General features: G+C 33.9%; 1 protein-coding gene across 2 annotated transcripts in view; it reads right to left on the bottom strand.

The window, feature by feature from the left end:
- The window catches only part of LOC118188676 (cyclin-dependent kinase-like 1), a 121267-nt gene extending 98947 nt beyond the window's left edge, over positions 1 to 22320 (bottom strand). For both annotated transcript variants that reach the window (XM_085818313.1, XM_085818314.1), the window contains exon 1: positions 22054 to 22320. In XM_085818313.1, coding sequence (XP_085674439.1) covers positions 22054 to 22102 — 49 coding nt within the window. In that variant the 5' untranslated portion in view covers positions 22103 to 22320. The remainder of the gene's footprint in view (positions 1 to 22053) is intronic.
- Positions 22321 to 22620: the final 300 nt, after the last annotated feature.

Genomic DNA, 22620 nt, shown 5'->3' with positions numbered 1-22620 from the left:
TTGTACAGTTTTCACAAATTATATAATAGATTTTCTTACAGATTTATCTGTGGTTGGAGCGAAATTTAGACTATATTTTAGTCTTAATAGGACGTACTTTTGTCTTAACTATTTATTTCAGTTTTGTTCCAAGAAAAATGCTTCATTTCTTGAACTATTTAATTATCCTCTTCGAAATTTTTCTATTCTTATATCTCTGGGGCAATGCTTTTCAAAAATTACTATTGTTATAACAGTGCTGAAAATTCAACGTAATCAGGATTTCCGTTTCATAGATAAGGCTTTATTGTTTTAAGAATAATGCATATATCACATGAGGTTCCATTATACGTTAAAATATTATTATCTTACCAATGGTGGAGTAAGGTCGCTGAATACTGGTAGTTCATGCCGAACTATATTCCAGCCTTAATAGTAAACTATCTAACATACACACTTCTTTTCATTTCTTGATACGTTATACAAACACTAGGTTCACCATTAAGCATTACCATTTAAATATACATTTGCAAAGGCCGTCAGACTGAAAAAAGGACTTACAGGTAAGGAAGGAAAACGATTCTCTCTTTCTCTCCCTTTCTCTAACCCTAGTTCAAGAAATCAAATTATTCATCAGCAGATTGAAAAGAACTTTGTTTGGTTCCAGATTAGGAAGTATTTGTAAATTTGATCATGTTTTCTTGCTATTTTTAAAATCAATCACTTTAAAATAACAGTGCTTAACTCTCCTTTAGTTTAAAAATATTTTTTAAATAAATACTATGATTTGTTCTGAGCTCTACACGAAGCCCATATATGTTCCAAAAGTTAATATGCTGATTAACCAAAAAATGAGAGAAAAGAAAGTTAAAAGGGAAATAACGCAAAAACTCTCAAGAGCAACATTTTGTAGCCTCAAAAAATATGTTTTCTGTTTCTGTATCACTTAGCCACTTGTACGACTAGCTGCCAAAATTAGCTGTAATATAAAAAGATATGTATGAAGACTTTAATAAATCCAACTAAGATGAATTCTGCTGGCTCTATTCTGTTGGCTCTATAATATATTCTATTCTGCTGGCTCTATAATATATTCTTCTGCTGGCTCATATGTATCAGCCAAATATACGGATAACTTTAACAATGTGCAGTAGATAACTATTTAAATATTCTAATGATGTAGCAATTGCTACATCACTAGAATATTTGTTGCAGACCGAATGTTTTCCCCGTTACTTTTTCTAATTATCTATTGTGCTTAATTGGGAAGTTTAATGATACTTGAAATACTTTTTGATTAAAGAAAATCAAGTGTTTGCTATATGTTTAAAATAAATACTCTGAAATAAACATAATAATTTAATTTATTTTATGTTATTTCTGTAGTATCAGCAATTTAAATTCATTTCGATCTGCGTTAAGTATGAGTAAACATTATTTAAGCAGGACTAAACAATGATTGTTATTTTTTCGAATTACATCTGAACAGACATTAGTCAAAAACCAATTTTTACAGATACCAGTTATGCCATTTTTTCGCCAAAAGAAGAGCGTTCGATCCACTGAGCCGTTAGTATATCGACAGTTAACTTATTATACCTAATAAAATATAATCGAAAACTTCATATTACAGGTCTTTCTATTTATTTGAACAAGAGATTAGATTTTATTTACAAAGTATTTAAATCAAGCTACCGCAAGTCATTCTTTAGCAAAATAGAGTCTTTTAATTAATTGAGCATAAAATTTAATTAAGTTATTTTATTTATTACTTTACTAGCCATTATGACAATGATTATCGGAAACGTTCATTATATGACATAAAATCTTCACTTAAAGAAATGTGGTATAAATTTGTTCAGAACTTCTAGTAAAGTGAAACTTCCGTTTTATCAGTTTTAGCCTAAATCTAATGTGTTGTTCCCGACTATAATTGAAAAGTTTTGGAATATATTTAAATCTAAGTTTTCATGAAAAACTATGATGGAATTCAAGTAAAATATCATAAATTTTTAAGTGACTCAATACTGATATTTTAGGACGGCTAGTTTCTTTTAGTGTTTTCCTAATCCTCCTCCAAAAAAAGTTATCTTTAATGCGTTAAGGAGGAATTTACTTATTGAAACTTCCTTCGCAGAGAGCTCGCCGGCGGTAAAATCGCTGAACATTATAGTTCCAATCTGGGTTCGATTCCAGGCGAACGGGCTGGTTGTATCTGCATTTTCATGGTTTCCCAAATGTGTAGCGTGTACATGATCCAGTTTCCCTTAGAAAGGTTCTTGCGAAGGAATCCCTGCCTCTAGGCTAGAGTGCCCTAGTGTGCAATTAAATCAAACCTTCCCGAAGAATGCGTATAAAAAGATTAAATTTTTACTAAAATGTATTCTTAACCAAATCTATAATTGACAAAAAGGCCTAACATATCTGATACTTTTCTTAAATTAGAATAATTGATGAACTAGAATAATGGACGAATAATGGTCGATTGTTCAGGAAATATATAGCCTTGCTACTATCTTTAAACGTTTCTTAATTATGTTTACACAAGAATTAAAGAAAATTCGAATAAAGATACAATTTTCAATTAGGTTTCATTATTAACTAGAGCATAATTTTTTCGTGAAAATCTAAATATATAAAAGCGTTCGAAATAACTGAAACTTTTAATAACAGTAGTCTTTCGATACAAGCAATAATTTAGAGAAAGAAATTAGTTGAATTTTTTTATATAAAATATAGAAATTAAATCAGCAAGCTACCTGAAAAAAATTAATCAAAGAGATAATATTAATCTTAAAAACAGAACTTGACTGAACAGCAAAAATAAAAATACTTGCCAGCATATAAATAATTATAAATAAATTTTTCATTAAAAGTTAAATTGATCACTTTTTATGACTAGGTTGGGCTTTTGCGTTGAGAATAAGCCTTTGACAGCTTTTAAAAGAAAATACTCGCCACCCGGGCGCAGAACGGGTAACAGCTAATAAATAAATATAGCCCTTTATAAAAGTTAATGAAGCTATACTTAATTATTTATTTCAGAAACCAATTGATTTATTTATAACAATCAGTTTAAACACTGTTTGTTAAAAATATTTCTTTTATCTTATTCCGGTAGTTTAATAAAGTGACTGCATTTTTCAGTCAAACTGAAAATACATATCAAGTTAATTATATGATGTTAAGCTTTAATTCCAATTCATTGCAAAGCTAAATCTGAGTTAGAGCTCATGTTTTTAAATATTTTACTTTAAGTGTAATTGCAAATAAATAGCAACAAATCCATTTTAAAGTGTTTAATTAAATTTTTTACATGGAATGAATGATTTGATAATGAATGCTCTTAATGATACGTCTTTTCAGACCACAGGCGAAGAAAAATTATTCAGACTTTAATTTATTTCAAATTATAATAATGCCCTCAAGGCCGTCTCGTATTATATAGCTTGTGAATCTGCAAGTAATAAACAAAAATGAACTTCTACTTTAAAGAATTTTAAATTCTCCGGAGAGCTTAGATTGTTATCATAAATTTTTATATTGCGATTTCTTTGGGAAGGGTATGTTAGAGAAAAAGAAATTTCATTTCAGTTATTTAAACACGTCGAAAGAAACCTCTTTAAGGTTTTTATTATTTCCAATTTATGGATTTGGGATGCTAGAAAAAGAAAAAACATTGCCACCACAGGCAAATCTTTGTTGCAAGTCTCGCGTGAGAGTGATCCAATGAGCCGAATGCACAGTTGAGTCTCGATTGAGAATAATTATAATTTTTCTGTTTAATTAAGTAAGTGTTCAAATCTTAACGTATCGTTAATTTACGATCAAATACTGTCACAGCAATTATTTTTTTAATTTGGTTTTTAGATTCTGAGCCCCTCATTTTCAAAATTTTTTTTTTTTTTTTTTTTTTTTTTTTTTGCTCTATATTTTTACTTCCTTGTGCGAAGTAAACGAAGTATCTATTTTGACCGCTCTTATATATACGGACAGAATAAAGGAATATTTTATCCAAAACGGATTTAAAATGAATTCAGAAGAGAACTTTTTGTGACTCGTCTGTACGTACGTACGTATGTATCTATTTCACATTACTCAAAATCGAGTAGCCTTAGAACTTTGAAATTTTGTGTAACATGTAGTTCTGCCCTTCGCACCTACCTTTTTGGTTGGAATCGAGCGCACCAAATATATATCTATCTCTCTCTCTGTATATATCTATCTGTATATATATATATACATAGAGAGAGAGAGTATACATAATATAGATATATACTCTGTTACCCGGCTCTGTAAGTTCAAATTTTTTATTCTTATATGTTGGTAAATTGGGCATTTTTTGCTTTAAAAGTGATTGAATTATATGTTTTTATGTTCTAGTTAAGGTTTTTAAGCCTTTAGTTCAACTGCATGTAATAGTTGTAGAATGATCAACATTTTGAAAGTTTAACTGCTGCTAAGCTTAACGAGGCTGCCATTTCTTTACATGAAACTTTTAGTAGGATAGGGAATAAAGTTAGTTTGTGCACCAACTTCAATGTCTTTTTGCTGAGTGGGCCCAAAAGTAAACTTTCAATTTTTACACCGATAATCTGTCGAACTGCTTGTTTTTGCGTACAAGCACTAATTATAATTGTAATTTTTTTTCACTGTTTATAATTGTATTTGGTGCTTTACTTTTTTCTGTATTTTACAAATTTTAATGAAGATATTTTGAATTTTTATGTATTTTTACCTTGCCGCCAAGAACTTAATTAATTGAATGAGAAATGTATCTCAAATGAAATTCGAGGAAATAAGTTTAAATGAAAAGCAGTAAAAATGTGTATAATTTAATAAACCTTACAAGGAAGTCATGTGGTGCCTACATCAGATATTTAATTTCTGGAAGACTAATAAATGTGGATTGATTTTTAAAATAAAATTAAACTGAAATGTCACCGGGGATCATCAAGGCTGTCTATTTAATGACAGCGGGAAAGATAAATGTATGGAAGCGTAATTTAGTGTGATACTCTAATAAATTTAGAAAAGATTATGTTAAGAAACGTTCTAACATTAACAATAAAAAGAACTAAATTTATGAAAATTCGGTTTCACTTATTTCGTTTGCTTTCGCTGGAAATTCTAGTTTGGAGCTTGAAAGTAATTAATATTCAAACTTGTAACAGTAAATCCCAAAGCATCGGTGCTTTCAATCAATAAATATGCCGCAAATAAACGCACGCAAACGTATGGTGCAATATCATTTACTGTTAACTGGCAGCTGACGCGGCAATCGCCTAAAATAGTTACTATAAAAAAGAAAATCATGTAATGCTTTTAATGAGTCCAGCTAGTGTAATTTCACGGATCCAACTTGGAATTAAGAATAATAGAGAACAATATTGCTTTTAAATCGCTTAGTTTGTTAATCACTAACAGACAGAAAGAAAAATTAAATAACGTAGTCCTCTCTAAACAGAAACAAACTGGCGAGTGGATTGGTTTAATATAATGGCAAAGCATGCTAGAGTCATCTGACTGAGGGAGCATATGCCTTCGTGGAGGACAGTCTAAGGGAAACTGGCTCGAAAACCGCGAAAACGCCCATGCAACTAACCCATTTGTCTGGAATCGTACCCAGGTTAAACTACCAGTGTTCAGCGGCTTTACCGCTCTGCCGTCATCAGTGGGTCAACTGATGTGTGCAAGCTAAAAACATTTTATATCGGACAGGGTCATTACATTTCTTTTCAGTCGCTCAGTTCTTTTATTAAATTTGAAAGAATAATACTCTTCGTCAGTTTCTCACAAAATATGAAATAAATCAAAAAAGAAAATTGAAATTCAAAATTCTAGCTTCGAAGGGCACATGTTCGGAGAGAGGACTACGTGCGTTCGAAATTTGGTAGAGGTGTCAACGTTTTTCCGCAATGCGAGGAACATACATACATTCACAAAGCTAATCACTAATCAAAAAGGAAATTAATTGCACAGGGTAAGACATTTCAAACTTAAAACGGCAGCAGACTTTCTTTTAAGCATCTGAAAGAAGTGGTATTAATTTGACTTTTGATGTGCTCTCCGGAAGAAGAATCAATCTTGAAAGGTCAGAAATCTGTGTCAATTCTACGCGGGATAAAATCATGCCAATTAAAATAGTATATTGTTACTCTTGCAAAAACGCGAACCATTTAAAAATAATATATACTTTTCAATGAAATTTTAACTTTTCCTGAAGGCAATAGGTTTTTATTAGCGTTCATACCAATCATATATAGTATTGTTGCGTGCGTACGGGTTCGTTATGAAATGAATGCACAATTACGATGCAAAATGAACAAAGATTTATTATTATCACAACAAAAATGCTTAAATCTTCTCAAATTATCATGCAGTATTACAATACCTCACAGTAGTTATCTTTTAACTACTCAAATGTCCAATAGAACGTAATTCAAAACAGCTAAAGAACGCTAATCCGCGAATTCGCTACAATCAACAAGAGCAGTTTTCTAAACAACAACAAACTAAGCAACTACTGCAAACTGAGATGTTTTCCTCCTTTTATAAGATTTTAAAATGACGCGCTAGAATTTTCCAGTACTTTCTCGAAATCAAAAAGAGATATTTATTTATTTAATGCACGCGCTCTTGTATTTTCAATTTTCCGGCTTAGCTTTCTTTTAATATTCGTCACGCGCAGCACTGCGCGAGAAATAAAACCATTTAATTTATAATTGAACTAACATTAGCTTTTTAAATACCAAATTCGTAACACTGGCCCCTTCCCAAGGACTGCACATCCCGGGCAGTACAATCCCTGGACAGGAAGCTAAACTTACAACTGTGGCATACATGCATTAATAAGCATTACATTACAATAATGAACAACATGAACAATAAATGCAATAAATAAAACAAATCAAATGCTATCAAATACAAATCAAATACTAAATGCAAATCAAATACTAAATACAAATCAAATCAAATATACATTTAAATACAAAAAGGACCATGGTCTTATACTATTTACAATTATTTACATTATGTACTATGGCCATAGTAATGAGCTAACCTGTCGTATGAACGACTTTAGGTTTAGAGTTCGAAGTCTTACGAATCCGAACCACGACTTCATTCAGCCTGTTTAGGACTGTGTACGGGCCATCCCAAGGTGACTGTAATTTCGGACAAAGTCCTTTCCGTCGATTCGGATTCCACAACCACACCTTGTCTCCTTCGTGGAATTGATGTTCAGTAGCTCTTGTGTCATATCGGGTCTTCATCTTCTCCGTCGCCAAGTTGACTCGCTCTCGTGCAAAGTCGTGCATCACTTCAAACCGGGCCTGGAGATCTTGAATATATTCCTCAGGCGATGAAGGAGCATCCGGAGAGCGACCAAACAAGAGATCACAAGGCAGACGAAGGTCACGACCGAAGAGCATCTGTGATGGACAATAGCCGGTAGTCTCGTGGACAGCACTGCGGTAAGCCAGTAAAAAGAGTGGTAATTTCTTGTCCCAGTCCTGTTGGTTTCTGGAAACCACTAATGAGAGGTTATTAAGGATGGTTCGATTGAACCTTTCTACCATGCCGTCCGACTGGGGATGCAATGGCGTCGTTTGAGTTTTGTCAATGCCGAGTAGTTTGCATAGTTCTTTGATTACTGCCGAGGCAAAATTCCTTCCCTGATCAGAATGTAACTGAAGAGAGACTCCGAACCTGGAAATCCAGGGCTGTATCATTACCTCAGCTACTGTGACAGCCTCTTGATCAGGAATAGGATAAGCTTCAGGCCACTTGGTGAAGTAATCAATGACAACGAGTATGTATTTGTTGCCATCAGCAGTTCGTGGCAGAGGTCCCAAGATGTCAAAGGCGATACGTTCAAACTGCGCACCTACGTTGTAACGTTGCAGCTTGCCTCGGCTGCGTTTCCTCGGTCCTTTCCGACTTGCACAGGCATCGCAAGATCGGCACCACTTTTGCACGTCATCCTTTGCATTATTCCAGTAAAAACGCTCACGAACTCTCTGTAAGGTCTTCATAATTCCAAAGTGATCTCCTGTAGGGCTGTTATGTAGTTCTTTAAGGACATCAGGAATCCGGGATCTTGAAAGTATCAGTTGCCATCGGAACGTCTTCCCATCATCCGATTCGAATTTCTGGTATAAGACGCCGTTTCGAATGTGAAGTGAATCCCAGAGTGCCCAGAATTGTTTTGTTGTAGGACTACAGATAGAAATGTCCTGCTAAGTAGGTTTTCTGTTTGATGACTCCATTAAATCAATTATGGGTTTAATTTCGCGGTCTTCCAGCTGGTCTTTCCTGACTTCATCATCACTCCACGGGTCTCGATCAACCGATGTTGATGTTGTAATTTGTCTTGCAACCGGAGTCAGCAGCTCGTATTTCGCTTCCATCCTGGAACAATATCGGCAGCTTTCTGGGCAAGGTCGTCTAGACAGAGCGTCGGCGTTCCCGTGTGATGATCCCTTACGATGATGGATAGTGATGTCATATTCTTGGAGTCTCTGTATCCACCTGGCTATTTGACCCTCAGGATTCTTGAAATTTAAAAGCCAGGTCAATGATGCATGGTCGGTGCGGAGCAGGAATTTTCTGCCGTATAGATAGTGATGGAACTGTTCTACAGCTTTGACTATGGCGAGCAACTCTTTCCTGGTGACACAATAATTTCTCTCCGGTTTAGACAGGCACTTGCTCCAGTACGCCACTACACGTTCTTGGCCGTCTATTTCTTGGGACAAAACAGCACCGACACTTTCATTGCTCGCATCCGTGTCGAGAATAAATGGTCTGTCGAGCTGAGGATACGTCAGGATTGGAGCAGATCTTAAAGCATCCTTTAAGTTGCTAAATGCATCCTCGCATTCTTTTGTCCACAAGAACTTTTGCTTACTCTCTGTCAGCTTGTGAAGGAGTCTTGCGATGGAAGAAAAGTCCTTCACGAATCTCCTATAGTAGGTGCAAAGCCCTTGGAAGCTTCTCAGCTGATGGACATTTTCGGGACGTTTCCAGGATTTAACGGCTGACACCTTTTCAGGATCCGTGCACACACCTTCTAGAACTTTCCAGTACTTTCTCGAAATCAAAAAGAGATATTTATTTATTTAATGCACGCGCTCTTGTATTTTCAATTTTCCGGCTTAGCTTTCTTTTAATATTCGTCACGATGACATGTCCCAGGTAAGTCACTTCCTTTCGGAACAATTTGCATTTAGCGGGACTCAGCTTTAGATTGGCTTCTTTCAGTTTCTGAAGCATCTTTCTAAGATTTTCTAGATGCTCTTCAAAACTCTTTCCGACGATGATGATATCGTCCAGGTATATCAGACAGGCTTCATAGGAAAGTCCTTTCAAAACAGTCTCCATGAGGCGTTCGAATGTTGCCGGCGCATTACACAGTCCAAACGGCATCACCTTGAATTGCCAAAGCCCTTGTTCCGTAGTAAATGCCGTCTTTTCTCGGTCATTAGGGTGTATTTCTACCTGCCAATATCCGCTCTTTAAATCAAGCGTTGAGAACCACTTGCTTCCAGAAAGAGTGTCTAGAATGTCGTCAATTCTAGGAAGAGGGTAACTGTCTTTCTTCGTAACCTCATTCAACCGGCGATAGTCAACGCAAAATCTTGTTGAGCCGTCTTTCTTTCTGACGAGAACGATGGGAGATGCCCATGGACTTGTTGAAGGCTCGATGACATCGCCTTTTTCCATATCTTTTAACAGTGTTCGCACCTCTTCCTGTTTAGCAAACGGTAGACGCCTTGGATGTTGCTTGATCGGGGAATGATCGCCGGTATCTATTCTATGTTGTGTCAAACTAGTTCGACCCACGTCAGAAAACGAGCGGGAAAAAACAACTTGAAGATCTTTAATAACGCGATCGGCAGCATTCTTCTCTATCGTTTAATTGCGCATTCTGAAGTAACTCTGATGTAATGCTTTCTGAAGACACGGATTCTTGGATGTTACTCTTTCTTTCAACGGTGGTTACTGGAGTACATGTTGCAACCACTTCACCTTTCTTAATAACTCTCGCCTTCTCAGTTACATTGGCGACTCTCACCGGGATAACCGTTCTGCATAGGTCGACGAGTGTTGAGGTTACTAGTACTCCTTTTGGGCTATTACAGTTATTGGGATATTCTATGATGCCGTAGCGGAAATTTCTATTTTCGGCTATGGATCCAGGAAGTAAAAACTCGGTTCTTGCGGGAATTGTGATATCATCTTGAGCTATAATTTTGTGGATAGATTTCACTCCATCATTAATTCCGAATAGGGCTATGTCCTCAGATGTAGAACGCAATTCGTTATTTTTAAAGTCCAAGGAAAAATTGTATTTCCTTAGAAAGTCCAATCCGAGTATGCAAGAATCAGTGATCTCTGCTACATATGCCGTGTGATGGTAAGCGGCACTTCCAAACTAGATGTTAACGTTTATTTTTCCATCGATGTCGATCTTCTCACCGGACACAGTCTGGAGGGTAACGCAGGGCGGCGTCCAGATAAGTTTGTTTCCCAGCTGTTGAGCCAAATTTTTTCGGATGATGGTAACGTTGGCTCCTGTATCTATCGTCATATTGCAAGGAACTCCATTAATATGTCCTATTATAAAAAGTCCATTACTGCCGCCCTTCACTGCAGAAATCTGAAACGCTTTAAACTGGGGCTTTTCATTATCTGGCAACCTCCGCCCCACGAGATGGCCACTAATTAGTTTCTCTGCTGTTTGTTAGTAGCGGTCTTAACATCCGTACCCTGGGGTATTCTGCAGTTTCTTCGTATGTGTCCTTCAGCACTGCAGTTTCAGCACTTAGCGGTCGGTTTCTTCTCACCAATATTCCGTCTCAAGGCGTTCAGTTGTCTAGTTAAATCGTCTAGACGAGCGGTGACTTTATCCCCTGGCTCCTGGACTTGAGCAGCTCTGACTGGGTGGCGGTCTCGACGAGTGGCTTGCTGGGCTGCCTCGAATTTCATGGCGTACACTAAAGCGCTTTTCAAATCTTTAACATCCGCCATTCGCAGTGCTTTCTGTATTTCAGGGTCCCGGATGCCATCGACGAAATATTGCAGCGACAGGATTTCCCTCGTTTCTCTCGGGCACTCAGTAAAGGCGAGGTGGGATAGCCTTTCAACATCCGTGGCGAGTTCCTGGAGTGATTCGGTGGGCTTCTTTTGACGGGATTTTAATTGAAGCCTGCTGTAGTCTTTTAAACATTTCTCGCCAAAGCGCAGCTCCAATGCGCCGGATAGAGCTTCGAAGTCAAGTCTTTGGTTTTCAGGAAGCGTCTGCAGGATATCCGCTGCGTCTGCTCTCAGCGAAGCGGCGAGATGACAGGCCTTAGTTTGGGAATCCCATCCATTCGCATCCGCCACTATAGAAAATTGTGTTTTATACACTTGCCAGGAGGTGTTCCCATCATAAGTGGATAACTTCAGAGAGGGACGAGCAAGCATGGGTAAAAATTTAAAACCATCACTATTGTTCCCTGCCGTCGCTACGAATTTCTTTAAAATATCCACTTCTTTGGCTACTGCAGAAACCCTATCATCAATTTGTTGTTCGATTTGGTGTTGGACGGCACAAACTCTTCCTTCTATATGTTCTTTTACAGAAGAAACTCTTTCTTCTATTTCTTCTTTCACCGAAGAAACTCTTTCTTCAATTTGATCTTTTACGGAAGAAACTTTTTCTTCAATTTGTCCAACTTTATTTTCAACTGTGTCAATTCTGCCTTCCATAGCTTCAAATTTATTTTCTATTATGCAGGTAATTTCTCTTTTCATTTCTTCTTGACCAGCTTGAACGGCTTTCATTTCGTCCTTAAGGGATTCCTGGCCCAATTTCATTTCCTCCCTAACAGATCTCATCTCTCCTTTAACGGAATCTTCCATCTTTTCCTGACAAGCTTCCATCTTTTCTTTCATTTCTTCTTTAAATGCAGCAAAAGCACTGATGAGCTGTCTCAATTGCTCCTCCATCGCTCTTGTTATTGGCATTCAAATCCCACTTCTGACACCAAAAATTGTTGCGTGCGTACGGGTTCGTTATGAAATGAATGGACAAGTCCGATGCAAAATGAACAAAAATTTATTATTATCACAACAAAAATGCTTAAATCTTCTCAAATTATCATGCAGTATTACAATACCTCACAGTAGTTATCTTTTAACTACTCAAATGTCCAATAGAACGTAATTCAAAACAGCTAAAGAACGCTAATCCGCGAATTCGCTACAATCAACAAGAGCAGTTTTCTAAACAACAACAAACTAAGCAACTACTGCAAACTGAGATGTTTTCCTCCTTTTATAAGATTTTAAATTGACGCGCTAGAATTTTCCAGTACTTTCTCGAAATCAAAAAGAGATATTTATTTATTTAATGCACGCGCTCTTGTATTTTCAATTTTCCGGCTTAGCTTTCTTTTAATATTCGTCACGCACTGCACTGCGCGAGAAATAAAACCATTTAATTTATAACTGAACTAACATTAGCTTTTTAAATACCAAATTCGTAACAGTATAATAGATCTGCCTAACTACACTGCAGAATTTTTAAATCTCCTATCTATACATTACAGTTTGCACCAAAAATAAGCTTAAGAGAATAAATGATTCTGCAGTAATATATTGATTGCAATCATCAGTCTGTTTCGACCTTTTTGTTTAATTTCGTTAAATTTCACGTACCTTGATACTGTCTTAAACTTTCCTCTTTAATAACATGTTAAAAACTTTACATTTTTGCATGTTGACAAGAATTTACCAAAATAAAAAGGCAAATCTCTGACCTGAAGAATGCTTTGTTCTAGAAACAATGGCTTTCTGCATTTAGTTGCATTAATAGCCAATTATTATTTATTACAGAACTTAAAGGCAGCAGAAGTTTTGTTTTAATTACATAAAAGGAACATCTAAGAGCTTGAAAAGGTTAATTGAAATTCAGCTTAAAGAATTCAGCTGTTTCAGAAGCGGAATTGCCTCTGAAGTTTATTTTCTGTGTAATCTGCGTGACGTTCATTTAATGTTCTCTGATATTATATGTGAGATGAAGATGCTGATGCAAAATGTATGTAGAAACCTTAGCTTAGATCCTTTCGAATTTTAACTAACAAGTTACAATTTTGATCAATCCCCCCATTTTTCTTTTATTTTTGAGACACATAATTTGTTCTCTCCAGAAAACGCAAATTACCTTTCATCAGAGATAATGAGAAAGTCATCAGTGATACAGCATAGAATTTATATGAGTGGGAACTACTTCGTAAATTGGATTCATGGTGCCTTACAACCACGACCTACGCGAATTAAGATTTCGGAATGCAGCCTAATTTAATCTTGCTGAATCAAAGTGCGGAGAATTTGCTATCTTCTAACGCTTAATTTAAAAGATGGGAGAATAGCAGAAATGGCTGCAATCCAAAAGAAATGTTAGCTTCTGTAATTAAATACCAATGGCTTTGTCATTGCCAATACCTAATTTCTGCTTAATTACCTGCAAATTGCGGAGTTTTAATTAGTAACTGATTAAAAGTTTAATCATAGTTTTAGATTTATTTTAGATTTGTCTGAAAACAGACAATAATCATAATAAAATTACTCGAGAATCATTACCCAGGGAAGGAAGTGAGTTGTTTTCATTTAAAATGTAAAACCTAATCTTGGCAAAAAATCCATAGTAGATGTCATGCCTAGTAAGTTAACCGAAAGAGGCGGACGCAAAGAATCTAGAAGTAAACCCTTGGAAAAGGTTGCCATAGAATGAACGAAAGACTTAATAACTTTTATGCGCCCTCATGCGAATTTTCGAACAGCTGGCGCTCGGCCAAGCATAAGATATTTAATTTATTTTTGCAAATTCAACCAGTCTGTTATTGATTAAGAGAATAAGGTATTTAAAGCAAAAGACGTACTTCTAAATAATTTTAATCCTTGTTTAACTTTTTAATAAAGTATCTAATTGATAAAAAATAAATACAAACGATTTATATCATATCCGACTGATAATTCCTTCAAGCATTTGCATATTTGTTGTAATTAACGAAACGTGTCCTTGTCAGATATTATGTAACTGTTACAGAACCTCATTTTTATATTATGATGATTTTTCTGCTTTTAACTTTTATAAAGCGAATTTTTATTTTTTGAAACTCTTATTCCTAACTTTGTTAACCTCTTCTTTGAGGAATTATCTGAAATAATCTTAAGTTTTTATGTTGTTGCTTAGTTATTTCTTTTACGGCTATTCCGAAATATATGTTTTGTCAAAATGATAACTTGCTGTAAGTAGTGAAAGTGTAGCTAGCTGGCAAGTAGGACTAAAGATGATTAGAAAAAAAAAATAGTTTAAGAACAGGTTTGCTATGTAAGTCTAAACAACATATATATGAATAAAATATATATTGCATCACTGATGCTGGAAGAATCGAAAAAAATTTAAGTACATGCTAGCAGCTTCGTACTTAAAATATATCAAATAATTTCTCTTACTGAATAGAAATCGCAAGTAAAGAATTCTTTAATCTAAATAATAGTTAAAGAATATAAATAATTATTCCTTCCTATATAAATAATGCATATTAGTTATGCAGAATATAAATATAATAATTCTTTGCTTTTAGGTAAAGAAAATATTTATGTTATGACATTTAAAACTTTCATAAGCAATTTTATATAAAAATTATGAAATCTGACATTTTATACGACCCCCGATTACCATTGTTAAATTTGATAAAAATATATATTCATTCTAAAAACTAAGGAGCAAATGTTTGACTCCCGCACGGCAAAAATCGAGCGAGATATCTAATGTTAAAGCTTTATGTCATGTTCAAAGGTCGTACGGGAATTGAAAAGCGAAACGCTTCATTTGTACGCAACTACGACAAATGAAATATTTGTTTAGAAAAATGCTGAAGTAAGTAGATTAAGCCTTGTTATACAGACAGTCGTGAAAAGAATGGATCAAAAAAATATTGTCAAAAATAAAATTCGCATTCTTAATCTTATAGAACTCATATTTTAGAAAAACAGGGTAAGCTTTAACTACTTGTAACATAATTTACATAAATTAGAAAGGAAAACAATCTCTAATGTAATGAAGTTTATGTGTGATTATTAAATTATCAAGACACAATAACACGCCGAATAAATACTAATTCAGAAATCAAACAACCAAAATTAGCGTTATATTTTCAAAATTTTTACAGGACTAGTTTCGATGGTTTTACTGAATCACCATCCTCAGCTGCAAAACCGCAAATGAACAAGATAGGAAATAATTATTAGATAATATAAGAAAGCCTAGACAAGAATAAGCAAGTGGCGCCATCTGTTGGTGAACCAGAAGTAAAACATAATTTCTTTAAAGGCAGAAGGCAAAGCGAAATTGACGCGAAATTTTAAGGCTTTCCTAGTTTGGCCAATGTAAATCAAACCACACTGGCAAGGAATCCTATAAATACCGCAAGAATTCATATCCGGAATGGGGTCCTTGAGTATGAATTTTATTGATGGGAGAATAAACAACCCGAAAGTTAAATTTCTGCAAAATATGTGCAACTTTATAGTTTGCTCCTCCAAACTAGCCCTTGATGAAGAACTAAATTATTTAAAAGCAATAGCTATTGACAGGGGCTTTTCACCCAACATTATTAATCAAGCAGTTAAAAAATTCTCATCTCAACACACTAAAAGGCACACTCTTGTTTTAGGAGATTATAAAATTTCTGTTGTCATTCTCTTCTTTCCATCAATTAGCTATAAAGTTGCACATATTTTGCAGAAATTTAACTTTCGGGTTGTTTATTCTCCCATCAATAAAATTCCGACTTCCATACTCAAGGACCCCATTCCAGATATGAATTCTTGGGGTATTTGTAGGAATTCTTGGCAGTGTGGTTTGATTTACATTGGCCAAACTAGTAGAGCCTTAAAATTTCGCGTCAAGGAACATGAGGCATATGTTAGAAAAAAGGAAACACAGAAGTCTTCTGTTCCTCAACATTGTTGGTCCGAAAATCACACTTTCAATTTTTCTGCTGCCAAAATTATTCAAAAAACATCTTCCATTGGAGAACTGAATTTTCTAGAGGCATTTCACATTCAAAAAAATCTTTCTGTTCTAGTTAACGATCCTAATGCCAATCCATCTTTGCCTTCGGCCTTTAAAGAAATTATGTTTTAGTTCTGGTTTCACCAACAGATGGCGCCACTTGCTTATTCTTGTCCAGGCTTTCTTATCTTATCTAATCATTATTTCCTATCTTGTTCATTTGCGGTTTTGCAGCTGAGGATGGTGGTTCGGTAAAACCATCGAAACTAGTCCTGTAAAAATTTTGAAAATATAACGCTGATTTTGGTTGTTTGACTTATGAATTATTAAATTATCATTCTAAAGTTATAAAACTGCAAGTAAATATTATAGATATATATATTAGTATTAATTTCCTAACAGCCGTTCAGCGAATTATCGACATGTCTGGACAGAACTACAAAGTTTAAAGAAGGTTTTGAAACAAACCTTTTTATTAAATCAGAACTGAAACATAAATGTGCGACTCATGCTTATAATTCAGCCAAACAGTTGTGGCGATATAACTTTAAAGTAAGAGTAAGTTCAGGCTTAGAGTTAAGCTAGTTGTGAAAGACTACACAATTCAGATCAAGGTGAAGCTCGCTCACAATTCTAACTTGTTTTAGTTATAACGTTGCGCGCCTACAACTTGCACGCAACCAAGGGTGACTGTGAAAGCTTGTATAAACCACAAAGTCTTGTAAAGGGTTTAAGTCCCTTTTTATTCAACGTAATGAATTACAATTGCGTTCTCTTGACGCTTACAAACGGTGCCAACTCGGCAGTCAAAATAAAAATAAGAACCTGAAAAGAAAGTAAAGACAATATTCTAACTACGAGGCTCTCTAAAATAACTAACTCACCGCGTTTTACAAATACCGCAGCTAATTCAGCAGACTTGAAGCTCACTGGAACAATTGCAACTACTTCCCGCCAAGCACATAGGCCGCAACGCGGGGTTCTTCAATTCTCGATTTCTACCTCCGCGCTCGCTAAGTAAGAATCACTCTCACCGAACTCGTTTCCTTCTATTTAAATCATACTACTTCCGCTGATAATTTGAATCCTTGCGCGTTCTACTCAAATTTACATATTCTGGCATTGGCAGTTCCAGGGGAAAGTAAGGCTTGACAGGAAAGATAGTTTAAACTTAAAATAAATGTTAGTTAAAATAAATATAAACCCTACATAGTATTTAAATGTCGCCACCGTAATGCAAAGCCGAAGAATGAAATCTTTAAGCTAACAAAAACCTAGTAAGATGATCTCGAGAGGCAGGACACGCTCTCATTTAAACTTCAGAAACCTTCCTCTATTACACTCTGGTAGGGAAACGGAAACTATAAGTAACAGTAAATATCCAAAATATAAAATAACTTGTTCTTGAAAAATAATAGTAATAACCCTACAGTTATTGGCATACTTTTAGCGTTTGAATATTTCTGTATACCAAAAAATTATAAATTAGAAATGCTACACATTAGTAAATAATAATAATAACACGAAATTAAATTAAAAAGAAGAATTTTAAATCGAATTATTCTTACACTATGTTATTTAACTGTTACATTAAGTAACAAAAATGAGAGCCAAATTTCTGAAATTTAAAGATAAATATCTGGTCAATGTTTTTCGCTAAAGGAGTCACATACTTTGCATTTTACTTTTTATAATGAATATAAATTTTTGCGAAATATAATTCTCTGGAAACCAGAAAATTGTATGAAATGTTAAATTTCGAAAATTTTACAAAAAAAAAAAAAAAAAAAAAAAAAAAAAAAAATCTGAAATGTTTCAGATTTTAAATTACGTCCAAAGGGGCGTTTTTTAACATTTTGTGTGTTACCTTTGTTTATTAAATATCATGTTCCTCGCACTTAAACCATAAGATCCAGTGCAACAGCAATATCGCAAAATAGTTTTAAAACGAGCATATCTTTAGAATTTCCGATACAGAGACTCACGCGCTGGAGATAAAAATGTTTTTTCTGCACAACGTTGCTATTGCTCGCTTTGAAATCCTTGAGTTTGTTAATCAAAAATTCGTCAAAGTTTTAAAAAATAGGAAATCGATCATAAAACAAATTTCAAATTTCAAATTTGGTCTTCCACATGCTCATATTCGTTGGAGGATTACGTTATTCAAAATTCGATGACTCTATGTACCGTTGTTTTATCACAATACGAGAAATATACATACATTTATACAGATTTTTCATTATTTAATTTCTTCAAATATAATGCAGGACTCTAACATTTTGTGGCAACAGTTTGAAAAGTGAACCGACATTTATGAGTCCGACGCAAAATGCCAAAACGAAACTAATAGCCCTTCGGGATTCAAATCCCTTTGGACTAAAAAAAAAAAAAAAAAAAAAAAAAAAAAAAAAAAAATTTAATTTAAAAATGCAAAGCGTGAATAATTACATCATTTAAAATATTTTGTGTAGTTGTAAGTATATGTGTGACGAACGGTTTGGGAAGTAAAGGCCGCATAATAACTTTTCTAGATAAGGCGTTTACATTAAACCTTTGCCGAATGAGAACTTCGGGAACGCTGTTTTGCATATTTGCAATTTACATTAATTATCTCCATTTAAATTGTCTTGCACGAGACTTTCAATTATACTCTGTACACTGCAGAATGTCGGTCGCATTGCGATACTCCTTTTTAATGATTAGTTTGGAAATTCTTTCGTTAAAGAAGTCAAGCATTGCTTAGAACATCAAAGCCTGAGCTTTAAAGTTCTCGATAATGCTCTAGGACACAACGCTAAATCCCTCACAACAGTGTATTTAAATGCAGAGGCTTTATTTCTCCCACTAAACACTTCCTTCATCCAACCAATGGATCAAGGAATCTTAAAAAATTGAAAGCCTATTATTTCAGGCATGATTACATCTCTGCAAATAAAGCTCTACACGATGGAAGACGCGACACACTAATGGCATTTTGGAAAAAATCCAATATAAGACATTGTATAGAAATAATTAAACTCGCATGGTTACAAGAGAGTTTATCAACAATGAATGTCTGGTCAGAAGTTGTCAACAGTTTTAAAGGATTTCAATCGATTGAAAATAAAGCCAGGGAAATCATACAAACTGTAAAAACAATAGGCGGCAAAGGGTTTTCCGATATGAAAGGAAGGGAAATCATAGAACTAATCGAGACTGACGATGGTGAAATGAAAAATGAAGAATTGCATGATCTTATAACACTAGCAGATGGTGAAAACAGCGAGAGAGAAGAAAATAAAGAGGTCTTTAACGTACAAGAAGTTAAATGAATTGTTAAAAAAGGCACAGGAATTGTCTGATTTTGTAATAGAGATTGAACTAAAGGACACTTTGACAGGCATTGAAACTCGATTACTGCGAAACTTTTAACAAGTTGTTCCAAGAAAAAAAAAAAAAAAAAAAAATTTTTGTCTTCAGCGATCGAGACTGTCTATCGGAAATTCTAAAGTTATCCTGTTTTTAAATATCTTATTCTGTATTTCAAAATTTGTAAAACTGTAACGAATTTTTGATTAACAAACTCAGGGATTTCAAGGAGAGCAATGACAATACTGTACAGGAAAAAAAAAATATCTCTAGCGGGCGAGACTGCTTATCGGAAATTCTAAAGATAGGGTGTTTTTAAATGTTTTTAGCCCAAAGCAACATTAGCCCAGATGCTCTCGAAACATGTACGTGTCTGTAAATGAAAAAAAATGCCCTTTTGGACGTAATATAAAACCTGAAAGCGTTCGGATTTTTTTTTTTTTTTTTTTTCTTTTTTACTTATTTAATTTTAAAGGATTATTTTTTGCATTTGGAGGAATAAATAAAGCCACACTGAAAGATGAAGAGTTAAGAAACTTACTATTGAAGCAGCAAAAGTTAAAGAGATAATATTGTTTTCATTTTACACTTGGAATATAAACTATTTTTCTCTTATTAGCTCAGGAATAACAATTTTCTCAAAATATATTTTACATTTTTACTCTCGGAATGTAAACCATATTTTCTTATAAAATAAGATTTTTAAAAAAATCTTATAAATGTTAACAGTTTTCTTAAAATAAGCAATTAGTCGCATTTCGGAATTTCAAAATTATTAGTCTCTAAGATCTTTCTCCTTATTTTATTCAAACAAATCAAAACTGCTTAACACACTTTCTAGTAAAGTAATTTGTTTCTCATATTCGTATCTCAAACCTTGTTTGATAACACAGTCACATTTCTTGTTAATTAGATTTATAGTATTTTTAAATGTATAAAATGGAAAAAGTTTATTATATTTATGAAGATACCAGTAAGGTTGAATCTACCAATGCTTAAATTTTAGAAGATTTTCTGAATTTGATTTCGATGACGGCTAGTCGTTTTTTAGCAACGAATAAAATTTTCACAATTTCGTCTAGAATGATTTACATAATTCAGTTTATGAAACGCAAAAATCGAATTAGGAATAGTTCATAAACGATTTTTCCGGAAAATAGGGAATGATCGAATAAAGAGGCTTTTCAAAGAAGTCCAAATTTCCTAGATCAAAAAGGGTAAATACACGTGATATGCATAGTATATAACTTAAGAAACGTAACTTAAGAAACATTCAAACATATATATATTGCTTCTAAAGAGTAAAATAAAGTTAAATTTAATTTTAAATAATTCTCTTGTGCCATTGCTGCAAGGAATGAAATTTGAATTTAACAAACATTCTCTATTCGTAAAAAGTAAATTTTAAAGTTAATAAATTTAAATGAAATTTAATGCAAACAAATAAATGATTAAGTATTGTTGCAAACTAATCTACAATATCATTTAAATTCTGAGAGCATATGCAAATCAAGTTTAAGTATCAAAATCTATGAATAAATATAAAATTAAAATTCCAAAAATTATTTAATCATAGAAAAATTAATTTATAAAAATGCATGAGTGAATGATTGCTGAGCAGGCAGGTGACATATTTATCAAGGGGAAGTTGCCTCCAAACCTAACTCTTCAATCATTCAATTCGTGTTTCGTCATCCATGTAGGCAAGGGTTAAAAGTCAAAACCAAAAGTAATACCAAATGTGGTGAATTACTAAAAGGAAATTTAAACAAGTGGAATTTTGAGAAATCAGCAATTAAAAGACTAGAATGAAAATTAAAAAATTAATAAATATGAGTAGAAAACCATTTTTTTTAGAAAACCAAAGTAATTTAGAAACTCTTGCCTACAAAACTTCCCCGACACGAATTATATGAATATTTTTATTGTGTAAGCATACACACTATAAAATAGAAATCAGTCATTTAATTAATTAAATACAATTAAAACAGTCTTCTTAAGCCTGTTAAGAGCTGGGAAAACAAAAAATTGATAACAAAATGTGAAAATTAATGAACATATGACAATACATCGTGGAAAATTAAATGTGCGAAAACCTTTTGAGAGTTACACTGAAAAACCATATAAACTTTAGAAAAATCAAACATGTCAAATGGATGAAAGGAAACAATATTGAAATAATAGTTATATAAAAAAAAAGCTGAAAATAGTAAAGTGATATAAAATAAGGGAAAATAAGTCCCGAGATTTTATGAAAAAAAAATGCTGTTTACATCTCTGTAATTTCTTCCTAGAAAAAGAATTTTGAGATATCCCATGGAATATAGTATGATAAGGAAAGAATTAACTTAAGCTATACATTATTATATAAATATATCACTTTTTACTGTATTTGTAAAGTTTTTAGTTATCATTCTTATTATAAGAATGCACTTTTTTAAACATAATTTTATAAAAATTATAAGGCTTTCGTTTGCTGTATGTAAAAATAAGAACTGTTTCTGAATAAGGACACGTAGGAGAAATCCACGTATTAACACTTTTCTAGCTTACTGAAGGAGCAGTTATTTAAAGATATCTGTTCTTTGTAAACTCTTATCGCATTTTTCTTTAAAACATGTATCTATATGTGCATGTAAATGAAATAATCTTACTTGTTCTAAAAGCTGTCACACTGCTGTTCAGCTGCAAAGGTAATACCATTGCACCAAAGCGAAATTCAACAATTTTCTCAATCCGACTTCTTTGGTTTGCTCGTTTTCATGCTGTCTTCATAAAATTTACATTCTATGCCCTACACGCATGCAAAGTGTTATTCCTTAGAACATAAGTTAAGTCCCGCATTTGTCGATAACAAAAGAAAAACAAGTTCTTTTAAGCTGAGCGCCCAGATTGCTTACGAACCATAAGGTTTAATGTTTTGCCAATTCACCATAGCAACGACTGCCGCGTCGTGTTCACAGCAGGTAGAGGGTAACATTTCGTACGGCGGGCGAGTCATGTGATAGCCAATCAATTCATAAAAGTGATGTTTTATCAATCTCCGAGTTCTGTGTGGATAGGAAGGAGAGCAACAACTTATCCCTTTGTAGACGGAGTGAAAAAAAGATGCTGTCTGATGTCACAATACGTAATTTACATGTGCTGTCTGCCCTCATAAATTAAGGTACAAGAAATATACAGAAAAATTTGATTTTAGACTATTAAATACTTAATATTAC

This window comes from Stegodyphus dumicola, chromosome 6 (assembly GCF_044657685.1).
Source record: "Stegodyphus dumicola isolate Sdum_Otavi_A_Nest chromosome 6, ASM4465768v1".
NCBI classification, from domain to species: Eukaryota; Metazoa; Arthropoda; class Arachnida; order Araneae; family Eresidae; genus Stegodyphus; species Stegodyphus dumicola.
The sequence above is the reverse complement of the archived record's forward strand: the minus strand, read 5'-3'. Positions and strand labels throughout refer to the sequence as shown.